This window comes from Drosophila montana, unplaced genomic scaffold (genome assembly GCF_035044405.1).
Source record: "Drosophila montana isolate Dmon_TW-CO22-7 unplaced genomic scaffold, ASM3504440v1 contig_3848_1, whole genome shotgun sequence".
NCBI lineage: Eukaryota > Metazoa > Arthropoda > Insecta > Diptera > Drosophilidae > Drosophila > Drosophila montana.
In genome coordinates, this window is record NW_026998720.1 from 3,968,826 (window position 1) to 3,981,902 (window position 13,077).

At 38.3% G+C, this 13,077-nt stretch overlaps 1 protein-coding gene across 1 annotated transcript; it reads left to right on the plus strand.

Moving 5' to 3' along the window:
• The first annotated feature begins 3,295 nt into the window (after nt 1-3,295).
• Nucleotides 3,296-11,068, plus strand: LOC135438781 (acyl-CoA Delta(11) desaturase). The gene is made up of 4 exons (XM_064697266.1): nt 3,296-4,240; nt 7,935-8,065; nt 9,584-9,975; nt 10,054-11,068. Exons 1-4 carry the CDS (start codon nt 3,814-3,816, stop codon nt 10,487-10,489), a joined length of 1,386 nt encoding a protein of 461 aa, XP_064553336.1. The 5' UTR covers nt 3,296-3,813; the 3' UTR covers nt 10,490-11,068.
• The last annotated feature ends 2,009 nt before the right edge of the window (nt 11,069-13,077 follow it).

A 13,077-nucleotide genomic window follows, 5' to 3' on the forward strand; every position in this document is an offset into this window, starting at 1 on the left:
ACTGTTTGTCCTGACTGACTGACTGACTGACTGACTGACCGACTGATTGGTGATCAACGCACAGCCCAAACCGGAAGAGCTAGGAAGCTGAAATTTTCACTGTAGCTACCTTATGTGATGTAAGTGCACGTTAAGACGGGGTTTCGGGAAATTCCACCCGCAAGTGTGGAAAAATCGCGAAAAACGTTTGTATGTAACTTTTTTGTTTACCATCCGATCGGCCTCAAATTTATTTTCAAAGGTCTTTGTTCAAATTCATTTGAGGGGTGTTTCTCACTTTTTGGAAAATGCATCCCTCCTTGGTGGAAATGGGGGTCAAAAATTTGGTGGGTGACGTTTCGCCCTCAAATTCATTTCCAAGTATCTATATGAAAATTCATTTGAGACGTGTTTTTCACTTTTCGCAGAATTAAAACTTCTTCGGGGGCAATGTGATTCAAAGATTTTTTGGGCGAAGTTTTAAGTTGTGTCCGATTTGCTTCAAACTTATTTTCAAAGCTCTCAATAAGAACTTAATGAATACGTATTTCAGCGATTTGGGAAATTCCACCCGCAACAGTGGTAAATTGGCGGAAAACGTTTGTACGAAAGTTTTTTGTTTACCATCCGATCGGGCCCAAACTCATTTTAAAAGATTTATGTTCAAATTCATTTGAGGGGTGTTTCACACTTTTTGAAAAATCCATCCCTCCTTGGTGCAAATGGGGGTCGAAGATTTGGTGGATGACGTTTTGTGTTCAAATTTATTTCCAAAGATCTATAAGAAAAATCTTTTGAGACGTGTTTCACATTTTTCGCAGAATCGAAACTCCTTCGGTGGAAAATACATTTCAAAGTTTTTTTTTGTGAATTTTAAGTTTGTTGATTTTATAACATACGTGCCACGGGCAAGGCCGGGTTATACCCGCTAGTATAAAATATATTTGAAACTTATTAAATACCATTAACGATAAACATAATTAATCATAATGAATCAAAAAACAAGTCTTAACGATAAATAAAAATAGTTAAAATATATTTAAAATAGTTACGACTATTAGATAGTTACATTAAATATAACAAAACAAAAAATCGTACGATTAAAATAATGTTTTAATACAAATAATAGCTAAAATATATATTAATATAGACAAATTACACAAAAATAGTCACAATATTTTCACATAGTTACGATAAATATAATTAAAGTTTATCGCAAGCTTAAAGACTAAATACAGAATAAATAAATACAAGTTAAATTAAACTAAAATAGTAGAAATATATTTCAAATATTTACGATAAACTTTATTAAATTTAACATAAATACATTCAAGTAGTTACGATAAACAAAATTAATTAAAAAAACATCTAAAATATATTAAAAATATTTACGATAAACATAGTTAATTAAACAAAAAAAAAAAACTTAATTATATTAAAATAGTTACGATAAACAGTTAAATTCACATAAATATTTATAATTAGTGTACGCTTCAAACTCTCAACAGGTTTAAGTGCAGTACATTGCCCACCTTTTTTGCTTGCTCTAACGATGCCCTAAATTTTGCAAGCGAATACCCTCTTTATGTTGCGCAGTGTAGCTTTGCTTTGTGGTCAAGTGGGGATGTTTTATTTCTTTTTTCTTTTGACAATTGAAATCTGATGTTCAGCTAAATTTGCTAATGTGTGAAGCTTACAACATAAACCACAAAAACGACGACAACAACAGCAGCAACAACAACAACAGCAACATCAACATCAACATCAACAACAACAACAACAACAACAACCACACGTTAAATGTCGTTTGTCGCTTGTCTCGTAAGTGCACGGGAATCGCCGAAATAGTTAAGACCGTGCGAGCCGAATGAATTTTTCGGCGTTTCGTTTACGTTTTTTCTTAAGATCGCGCCGAGCTGCGGTGCTTCCTTTTAGTGCTCGCTTTTTATTTTAGTTTGCTGTTTTTGCTGCCTTTTAATTAATTTTTGGCTTTTGTCTTTGGCGTTACGTAAAGAGAAAGCAACGCAGTCTCTGCTATTGCGGCTGCTGTTTTTGTTTCGTTGTTGTTTTTGCTGTTGTTGTTGAACTTCATGATCATCGAACGGTTTTTGACTTTGGTCAACAAAAAAGCCAAAGTGGAGAAGGCCACACGACAACAACAACGAACTGCGACTGCGGATCCAATTTTAAATACAACACACTGTGCGTGTGTGTGTGTGTGTGTGTGTGTGTATATGCCACGTTTTTGGGATTTTATAGGAGAGATTGATTGAGAAATGTTTGTTATTATGCAAATACCGACAGGCTACTGACAGAATTAGTCGCTGGCCATTGTAAAATGCTTTTGCACTACATTTGATCAGGCGTTAGACGCTGGGTACAGTCGCCGGCAGAGTGTCATTTTCTAAGCTATGCCAAATAGAAATCGGCAAGCGAATGATAAACCTGATATTTACATAATTTAAATTTTGCTTTTTAATTTTTTTTATAGGTCATTAAATATCTTTTATGGCTAAAAGCTATACACTGATAACACGTTGACATAGTGAGTTGTATGATTTAAATCTATTTCGTTAGTGAACAAGAGCTGCCAAATTGTTGATGCATGCAAGTTGCAAATGCAAAAACATATTTGTTAGAGCGCCAAAAACATTTGGTAAGCAGCATCTACATACGTGTATCTTAGATCACGCCCAAAAAATTGCTTAATGCTCAACAGGAAACAACTTGGCTGAGTAATCAGACGCGCTCAGCCAGCAGACTTCTTGTCGATTGTCTGGAAGCTGTCAGCAAGCAGCTAGCAGCCGCAGCTGGCAACAGAAAAAAACCAAAAACAAAAAAAAACTTAAAATATTACCCGTCCATGCGGCTGATGCTGTGCGTTGCGGCGTAGCCAAAAAGCTAAAGTTAAAGTCGATGCCGAAGCCGACGCCGAAGACGAAGCCGAAGCTGCTACTAAAGCTCGAGCTCTGTGCCGAAGTCAGAAACGAAGATCGGCACTGTTACAGGTGCATGTGTGTATGTGTGTGTGTGTATGATGTGTGTTTGTATGGTGGCATAATCTTGGCCTTAAGTTTGCTGTTTTTGTCTTTGCTTTACCTTTTCTGAGTCCACAGTGCGCACCACAACAATAACAACAACAACAATAACAAAAACAACAACAACAACATTCAGTCAGTCGGTCAATCAGTCAGTTTGGTGGTATGTCAGCCCAGCAGCAGCAGCAGCAGCGACCAGCGACGCCGACTGCAACGCCAACGCCAACGGCAACGTCAAAGCCAACGCCGGCATAGGGTAGAAATTTTAAGTTTTGGCTGCGATCACTTGTCTACGGAACGGCGTCGTGTTAAGTTCGTTAGATAGTCAGAGCGCAAGGAAAACCCAAATCCAGGTTGAGTCCCAGCCCCAAAGAGAAACTGCGGTCTTACGCCAAAGGCCCACATATATCACACACATATACACAAAACAAAGAGAAATAAAATAAAGGGCCGCGTTCAAGACGAGTGTTACAAGTGCGCGTTTAAAAGCGGCAAAAGCAAGAGGCCAAATAAAACCAAAAGCGAAAAACGACAAAACAAAAAACCCGAAAAATAAAAACCAACAAAATAAAAAAAAAACAGGCGACAAAGCCAACAAAACGTACTTTCAACTGCAATTAAAAAAATTGTTTAGTGTGTAAATCTGTGAAGAAGAAAGTTTTGGATTTGGAGCGGCAATTACGAAACCTGGGTTTCCGCCAGCCCAAGCATTGTGCATGAAGTGAAAAGCCCGGAATAGCATAGCCGAGTCACAATCCTCCCCCTTCCCCCACAAAGCCATAGACAGCACTACCAAATGGGTCACCTGTCCACATCGGAGCGCGTGTGCAGCACCACGCCAATGCCCAGCACTGGTGAGGGTAGTCCCCCGCTAATGACACGCCGTGCCAAGCTGAGCAGCGAGGTGCAGGCTCGTCGCGGTGAGGATTCATCGCCGGAGTCGGCGCCGCGCCCCAAGCAGCAGCAGCAGCTGCCGATGTCGGTAGGAGCACCGCCGTCGCCCAGGAACATCCCAAAACATCTGGTCAATCACATACCCAAGGATCAAATTAATATGGAGGAGTATACGCGCAATTTCAAGGGCGACAATATCCTGGGCTGGCAGTTAAAGGCACCGCTCAAATGGGACAAAGTCATACAGATCTCCTTGCTGCACATTGTCGCCGTCATCTGTTTCATCACCTATCCGCTGAACGAGCTGCGCCTGAGCTCAACCCTCTGGTGTGAGTATAAGTCGGACGAGATGACCCTATATTGGGGCTTATATAAGCTGGTGGGCATACGGATTGGGAAATGTGTTGTGAGTTTTGAGAAAGGTGTCGAAAAGAGTCTGTTGCCCACCTGCCAACAGCAAGTTACATCAACAATAAATACAACTGCGGTTTCTTCGATTCGGAAATTACTGATGATTATATATGTATATACATATGCATATATGTATATAAACATTTTTGTGTGGTGTCATCTCATGCTTTGTTACCTTATGTTCATGTATTTCACATTCGCCCATGTCCCATTTTTGCTCTCCGGCTCCAACTCTACGCATAACCTCTCACTCTTTCACTCTCTCTTCTGCCCACCTATGGCCATTATTTGCAATCTATCCGCATGGGTTGAAGAGAGTGAAAAACGAAATGAACAGGCCTGAGCAGAAGCGAGTAGAAATCATTTTAAGCGTCTTGCGCTGATTGCTTGTGTAAGTGTGTGTGTATTTGTGTGGGGGCATTTCGAGTATTTCATAACTTTTTTGCATACATTTACAGTTATACTTCGAACTCTCATTTATTGACATTAATTAATTGCTACTTAACATGCTTTTCCCTCGGCCAGCAGTCGCTGCTACCACGCTAGCATCGCGCTGTCGCCGTCGCGCTGCTGACGTTGGCTTTGCCGTTGACTTTGCTGCCGGCGTTGTCTTCGTTGCCTTCGCCATATTGAAATTTCATATGGCATCGGGTTTATAGGGTTTTGGTTTTGTTTTGCCATTTATTTGTTTTTGTACTGTACTCGTATTTTCACAAATTGCCATCGCTTGCAAATTCAGCTTAAAAATTAACTGACACAGTTGAACTGTGAAAATGAAAACGAAAACGAAACGTATCAAAAGAAAACCGAAAACCACTGAACATTCGGTTGACACATATTTATTTGGGGCTAATGGGAGAATTACTCAAAACCCATATGTCTCAAGGCTGTTTGTAAGTAAACAACATTGAATGCGACTAAAGAATTCTCGCATTCAGCCAAGGCAAACAAATCTACAAATCTACAAAATCGAAAACGCGCCGCATCTTCGCCATTTTGGCCACTCGAGCTCTCAGCTTCCATGTATGTAAGTCGCAGCCAGGGCCATGGCTCAATACACACGATTTATGATCACCATAAGTTGTACTCCCCACATGCGATATTAAAAAAATAAAACAGAAAAAATAACCAAAATTAAATTGAAACCCAACGTTTGACATTGAGATCTCAGTACAGGCTGCGCAGCGGCGCGTCGCGTCGCTCCATCTTCAGTTTTCATGTATGGGCGCATCATTGGAAATTCCAGGACGCATACTTCCATTGTAATTTAAAGCAGCAGCAAAAAAAAAACAAAAAACTTAAATATGCGTGTATTGTAAATTTTAATATTTATTGCTTGGCCACTGGACTCGAACCATGGACCAGGGGGCAAGCACACGCACTTGTCTAGACGTTGCAAGACCCTTTTAAGGGCGGTGTCCAGCTCGTAAATATTTTGGCAAATTACAGGCCGACGTGCAGCGCTTATTCAATGATCCAAAGATGATTGTTTCAACATTTTGTTTTTTTTTTTTAGCTCTTTTTATTTTGTATACGTTTTCCCTCTGTGTTTTTTGTCGTGTTTGACACGATCGTCGCAACTGTAATGATATTAATTAGTTTCTGGGGCGTTGATGTTATACAAAAGATGTTTCGCACCATTATCCACGTTTCTACTAAATGCGGTGTTAATTAAAGTTTTGATAGAAAACTACAAAATTTGTATGGGTTATTATGAGTGATATCTTTTTGTTGGCAATCAAATAACTTAATATAATAATGCTAATAAAAATACAAGATATTTTTAATTGTATAACAAATATAGTACATAGTAATGCCTAAAAAGCCTTAAAATTTGGTATCTATCTCATTTAGCTGAGTCTGAATTTCGTAGTACCAAAAAAAAAAAACCCCCCCACTCAGCTAATGAAAAACCTAAGAAAAACCAGTTGAAAATGTATCTTTTAGCATTAGAAATACGATATCCGTAAAGTCTTCTGTTAAATGCGCAGACAAAAAGCGTTTTTACTCGAAATGCATTTAAGATTTGGGTATCACACATATATCAATATATATGTATGTATATATATCTGTCTGTGCACACGTCCTTGATTGAAACGTTGAACCCGCGGGCAGCAAGCGAAGTTTCGGGAGGCCACATCGAACCATTTGGCAATTTCACAACTGCGCAAAGGTCTTGGACCCTGGAACTCTGGCTAAAGTTCATGCAGCCTATGCATTTCATTTGACTTTCAAATTAACTAAACAACATTTTTGTCTTTTGCCGATTTCACATGTATGCATACATGTTTATTTTTTTGGCATTGCATTTTCAATGCTTTCATTTGGTTGTCAAAGAATTGGATTAGGCTACACCTTGATGACCCTGCATTGTGGGCTTTGGCCACATTCTATAATTTGATTAAATTGATTTAATTGCATTCAAATGTTTTTCATTTTTGTGGTCAAATGTTATGATCGACGACAGCATGCGCCCAGATAGCTCGATAGAGGGGCAATACATAGAGTTCCAACATTTTTGGGGCTATTTTCAGAACTGGTTTTGTGTTTTTTTTTTTTTTTTTTTTTTGGCTTGTCGCAATCCAAGCAACATCAAGCAATAAACTTTTGAAGGTTAATCTTTCATTCAGTTGGACTCGACTGTGTGTAACACCTTTGTGGCAGCATGCCGGCAGGGGGGCTGTGGAGGGGGCTGGCAAGTGTGTTAGGGCTGAGCGAAGAAATCGTTAATTTTTCATTAGTATAAATTGTGAAACGAAATATCTATGAATATTGTTGACGACTTCGCCATTGTCAGAGAAGTTGTTTTATTTTCATTTCGCTGGCTTCTTCGACTAATGTAATTGTCATTGCCTGATTATTTTTCTCTCTCTATTGCTTTAGTCATTGTCATTAGTCGTCGGTGTTGTGGAAAAGCACTGGCAACGCGCGTCTCTGCGAGTTAATTGTAGTAATAGTTTGTAGGCGTGCAGGCACATTTCTACGTGTATCTGTTAGATACAATTGGCATTCAAGCAGATTCATGCACTTGCATCCGGCATCGTTTGGTGACAATTCAATAATTTCTTGAATCATTAAACAATTAATCAATTATTGGCAAGCACACGCCGCATTTGGGGGCGTCATGGGCTTCATACTGTGACTGCTGCACGGTCACAGTTTGCGAGTCGCAGTCTTGGGTCACGTGTTCTGTCATTATGCTGTCGTGTTGACGTAGCCTGCAATTACCTGACGAACCCATAGATACAGCCACACGTCAAATTATCAAACAATTTGAAAAACGTTCCCATGCCTTGGCCTTGTGGTGGATGCCGTTCGCCGACTCAGCTTCCGTCTGGGCTTATTGTGCACCGATTTGGCCAACAAATTAACACCATAACACAAATGCCTCAATTTCCGCAAAATGTAATTTTGGTATTTTAAATTTTTTTCATATATGTATGTATATGTACACTATTTTTTATATCTAATTAGCACGATATTTGTTGGTTTTATTTTCAATTGAGACGGAGTTAGGAGGTGTGTTTGTTAGACGACTCTAGTTTAATTAGTGTCTCCTCTCCTATTCTTATTTTTATTTATTTATTTATACTGTTTTTAAATGTCTTGCAGCCTTCTTTATGGGCGGCGTGGCTGGCTTTGGCGTTACCGCGGGCGCCCATCGCTTCTGGACACATCGCAGCTACAAGGCTAACACGATCTTGAGGAGTCTGCTGATGATCAGCTATTGTGTTGCTGGTCAGGTAAGTTAAGCACATAGATAGTATAAGTATAAATGGATATAGCTATATGGCGTTTAATCAAAAAGATGAATAAGGAAAAGCTAAGCAATAAAATACTTGGAAAAACTAGATCACACTTTACAAATATGGTATTTTCAATGCAATGGCAAGCTATTAATGAATACAGAAATATTAAGTTTAACCAAAAATTACAATAATACTAGAAAATACTATATTAAAATATTTTTAAGGCAATGTCAGGAAATTGCTTCAAAAATGTTAAACATTGTTCGAGGTTTTGGGAATATGATTTGAAAAATTCATAGATTTAACGCAATTTATAGAGAGTTTATTTTATTGGAGAGATATTTCTTAACAATTTTAAAAGTGTTTTTAGTATAAATATATTTTTATATAAAATTATCATTTGATCAAACTGAAAGAAAATTAATTTTACTAATAACTTATTTTTTTTTAAATTTATAGATTTTTTAAATGGAACTTTTATTAAAAAGGTTTTTCTTTGAAGAATTTTTTTAAAGAGTTTTTTTTTTTAAAATTGCTGAAATTATTAAAGGGATTAAACTATAATATTTTAATTAAATTTAATTTAACAGGTTTTTTAAATATATTTTTAATGATTGAGATTTAAAATTTAAACAGTGTTTCAAAAAGAGTTTTATTAAAAATGTATTTTTTATTAAATTGAAATATTCTAAAATTTGAAGAGATGTTTTTTAATAAAGATATATATCTTCGAAAATTTAAATCTAATGAATTTTGAAGTTATTTTCATAAAAGAAAATATTGCAGATATTAAAATTATGAATAAAATACTTAATAATTTTATTGAAGTTCCAATTGTATATTTCAAAATGAGTGACATATATATTTAAAAGATTTTTAAATATATTAAACATTTTTATTTTATTTGTTTTGACACAATTTATTTTTCATATTTCATATTTAAAAATATCTTTAAAAATTTTTACAAATAATTTTTAATTTGAATTAAATTATATTGCTATTAAGATGCTTTACATAAGCGTGTGCCTTTCTTCAGCCAACATTCTACGACTTTTTTAGCAGCGTGACCTTATGACGTCACAACACTGTGTTATGCAATATAGTTTGGGCATTTTAGTAGACATATTTAATTTATGTTCGGCTAATGTTGTTTCCCACCTGCGGTTAACGTTTTGTTGTTGTTGTTTATGTGCTTTTTGTTTTGCTTCTTTGTTTTGCCGTGTGGCGAATTGTAAAGTAAATTTGTCGTAATGTAATTAACATTAATTGCGTCATTAAGTACAACAGCTTAATGCCTTTTTGTCACCGCGCGACTTGGGCCGAAACTGTAAATTGACAAAAGGCGGCGACAACAACAACTGCCCCACAAAAGATAGACAAAAAATGTATCTGACAGATACATTTGTCTTATTTAATGACCGTGCCTTTAGGCGGGTGTAAGCCCTGACTATACGAACTGTCAGTATTTCAAGCGTAACTAAAAATTCGAATTGGTTTTCGTATTCGTTGCAGAACACCATGTACGATTGGGTGCGGGATCATCGGGTGCATCACAAGTACTCGGAGACGGACGCCGATCCGCATAATGCCAATCGCGGCTTCTTCTTCTCGCACGTCGGCTGGCTGATGATGCTGAAGCATCCGGATGTTCTCCGCCGTGGCAGGCAGATCGATATGAGCGACATTGTTTCCGATCCCGTTCTCCAATTCCATCAGAAATACTTTGTGCTGCTGAAGACGTTGCTCTGCTTTGTGCTGCCCACGATGGTGCCGGTCTATTGCTGGAACGAGACCTGGTATCATGCCTTTGTGCATCAGTGCATATTCCGCTATGTGTTCAGCCTGAACTTCACCTGGTCCGTGAACAGCGCAGCTCATCTGTGGGGCTCACGCCCATACGACAAGTAAGTAGCTGTGCAAATTTGCTGATTGAATGTTTGTCAGCATTCAATTGCTTCCTTCTCCTTTTCTTTTTGGCACAGGCGCATCATGCCCAGCGAGAACATCTATGTCTCCATCATGGCCATGGGCGAGGGCTGGCACAACTATCACCATGTCTTCCCCTGGGACTACAAAGCAGCTGAGCTGGGCGACTACAAGGTGAACATGACCACCATGTTGCTGGACACATTCCAAAGGATTGGCTGGGCCTATGACATGAAGCAGCCCTCCAAGGAGCTGGTGCGTCGCACTCTGGAGAAATACGGCGATGGCACACACGCCTCGCAGGTGGGCGTGGGTGCGGCAACAATTGCTCCCGGTAGCACCCAGATGGTTGGCCATCTTCACTATTCCGAGGTTCCGGATCCCGATCTAGAGTACGATGCCGAGTCGAGCAGCACCGAGAGCGCCAAGCTCGATGAAAACGACAACGAGAACGAGCGGCAGAAGAAGGCCACAAAAAAGTTGGCAGCTTAATGGTTAACTGCAGCTAGAACCGATTGTGAATTACTACCGTTTGCCGGTTTACCTAAGTGTGGGGCTCTTAAATGTACAACAACAAAAATGAGAAAAACAAAACAAACAAAAAAAAACAACAACAACAACATCATAAAATGTTCTAATAATCTTAACACTTAACTCATATTGAATGCGAGGTCTTGTCATACCAGGAGCAGGCCACGACTGGCTGTTCCTATATGTATATTTATATATACATATATATGTATGTATATATACACACACGATATATGTATCTAAGCATCCGCAACTTGTGCGTCTTGGGCGTGGGGCGGGTGATGGTCAATAATCGTTTTTCCCTTAAATTAATTAATATTCTTATTAATTTTATTGTTATTCCTATTCGTATCACCCTTACAGATCCCATATTCGATATCCATATATACACCATATATTCATTTGCGTAGGTTTAGGTATTCGCTAGCATATTAGATTGGTACGTCATAATTTAAGCTAAAAATTTACAAAAGCATGTTTGTAATTCAATAAATTACAAGCAACAAAAAAAAAAAGGTAAAATAAATCATTTACAAAATACATGCGATTCCGTCTTTTCTCTCGATCAATCAGAGCTACTTCTGAAGTTAGCAATAAAAATAAATAAAGAAACAAGTTCTGGATTATGGGCTTGACGACTCTAAAACTGTAAATGCAGTGAACTTCAAAGAGTGATCTTTAGAAACAGAAGTCTCTTTTTGCAAGTTTCTGGAGAAGCTTGTCTGTAATCTACCTACTAAAAAAGGACCACTACTCTAAAAATGAGACTAATTTCGAATTTCCTTGCTCGCCTTCTGGTGGGCGTGTCCGACTACTCTTAGGATCTTATCTGACACGAATATACCCGAGTTTATAGTCCGGAGGGAAGACTTTTAGTTTTCTAAAAATAAATGAAATCGGCAAATCGTAAAATGTAGTATTTATAAAAAAGTGTAGTCAACAGTTTAATGGGAATAGTCCAAACCGCAATCCACTTTCCGAAAAAATGGTAGCATCGTATTAATTCATATTTTATGGAATTATGGACCAATTATTCCAAAAAAAAGTAGCTGAGTTCTGAGAAAATTTTTCTTTTCTCTATTAGTGAACTTATTGATAGATTTTTCCAAATAGAAAGGCTATCATCGGCTTATACATATAATAACTATAGATGTACATATATATATGTGTGTATATATATATAAATAATGGGTTCGCAGACGTCTGCTTCTACATTTTGTGACAAATTTGTAATGCCCCCTTCTCTCACCTGTTTACATGGTCAAAGGGTAAAAAAGAAATGTTTACACTGTTTTTTATTTACTTTTTAGATTAAGCACAATTAAACACGCGTGAAGTGCATTTTAAGTGGCAAACACTTTTGGCTAATAGTAAGACAATTTGTGAAAGGAGAAGTAAAATGCATTTGAAAAGAATATTCAGAATCAGAATGTTGTACAACGTGTAAGATTTATAAATGGCTGCACGTGAATTATTTGTCATGACCTAGATTAGATATTTATTAGATATTTAAGAATTAGATACAGAGCTCAGTTTTTATCCTTATTATTTTTAAAGAACTTGTCATTCACAGTTTTTTTGAACCGGCTTTGACCCAACGGGTCTCATAGTCTCCAGTTTCTCGTAGCTAAAAACTTGGCCTATGGAAATTCCCCTCCTTAAGCTCAGCTAAAGATATGCATCAGATGCTTGACATGCCTACGTGTCGACTAAATGTACACATATTTATATATATATATCTCTATATATAAATATGCATGTGTGTGCATTGTATAACTGATAGACCTGACTTGCTCTACAACTGGAGCAACACCCACTGACCCTTGGGTTCAGTCCCACGCGCTTGAAATGCACAAAAGTTTAATTTCCGTTGACAGATGCTCGCTTAACGCCCTGACTTAAATGACAAAATGCAAATGTGAGATGCGTCAGAGAAGAAAAAAAAAATAACAAAACTACCTTTTGTTAAATGAATGCAGCCGCCAAACTACGCCCAGGGTAATTGCCGACTGGTTTCGTTAGTCTTCGGCCTACGTGACCAAGGCCGTATCTGACCAAAGTCCAAGTCCAAGTCAAACCAAGCCAAAGTCTAGCCAAAGGGAGCCTCGTCTCCGCAGTACAGTCAGCGCAAGAAGTAAATTCCAGGATTCGCTGGTTAATTGGCCCGCAACCGATTAGCACGTCGAGCTCAATGCGCCAACAAGTTGGCCTACGTGCCAGTTGGCTGGTAGGCTAGGCCTAGAACCTTGAAAAGTGGTTCTGTGCCTGGCTCACGTTCGCCTGGGGGAATTCCTGATGCGCCACTTGGGCGGTGCAGCAGGCGAGCGATTCATCAGTCAGCCTCATGTCTCATTAAATTTTATTGAAATTGAAATATTTAACAATGTGTGGACCGACATCCATGGTCTGTCCTTCATTGACTCTTGGCCATTGTGCTTAAAAAAGGTCAACTACTTTGGCTGATACCAATATGGGTCTGTCATTGGTGCGTAAAGCTCTCGGGCCTTGTTAGTTGCAGTTGCCTGAGCTTCATGAGCCGAATTTGTCAT

Excerpts from the sequence above, each read along its gene's own strand:
- LOC135438781 (XM_064697266.1), top strand. The coding sequence starts at position 3,814 with ATGGGTCACCTGTCCACATCGGAGCGCGTGTGCAGCACCACGCCAATG. Across the intron at positions 4,241-7,934 it reads CCTGAGCTCAACCCTCTGGT|CCTTCTTTATGGGCGGCGTG; the intron begins GTGAGTATAAGT and ends AATGTCTTGCAG. Across the intron at positions 8,066-9,583 it reads GCTATTGTGTTGCTGGTCAG|AACACCATGTACGATTGGGT; the intron begins GTAAGTTAAGCA and ends TATTCGTTGCAG.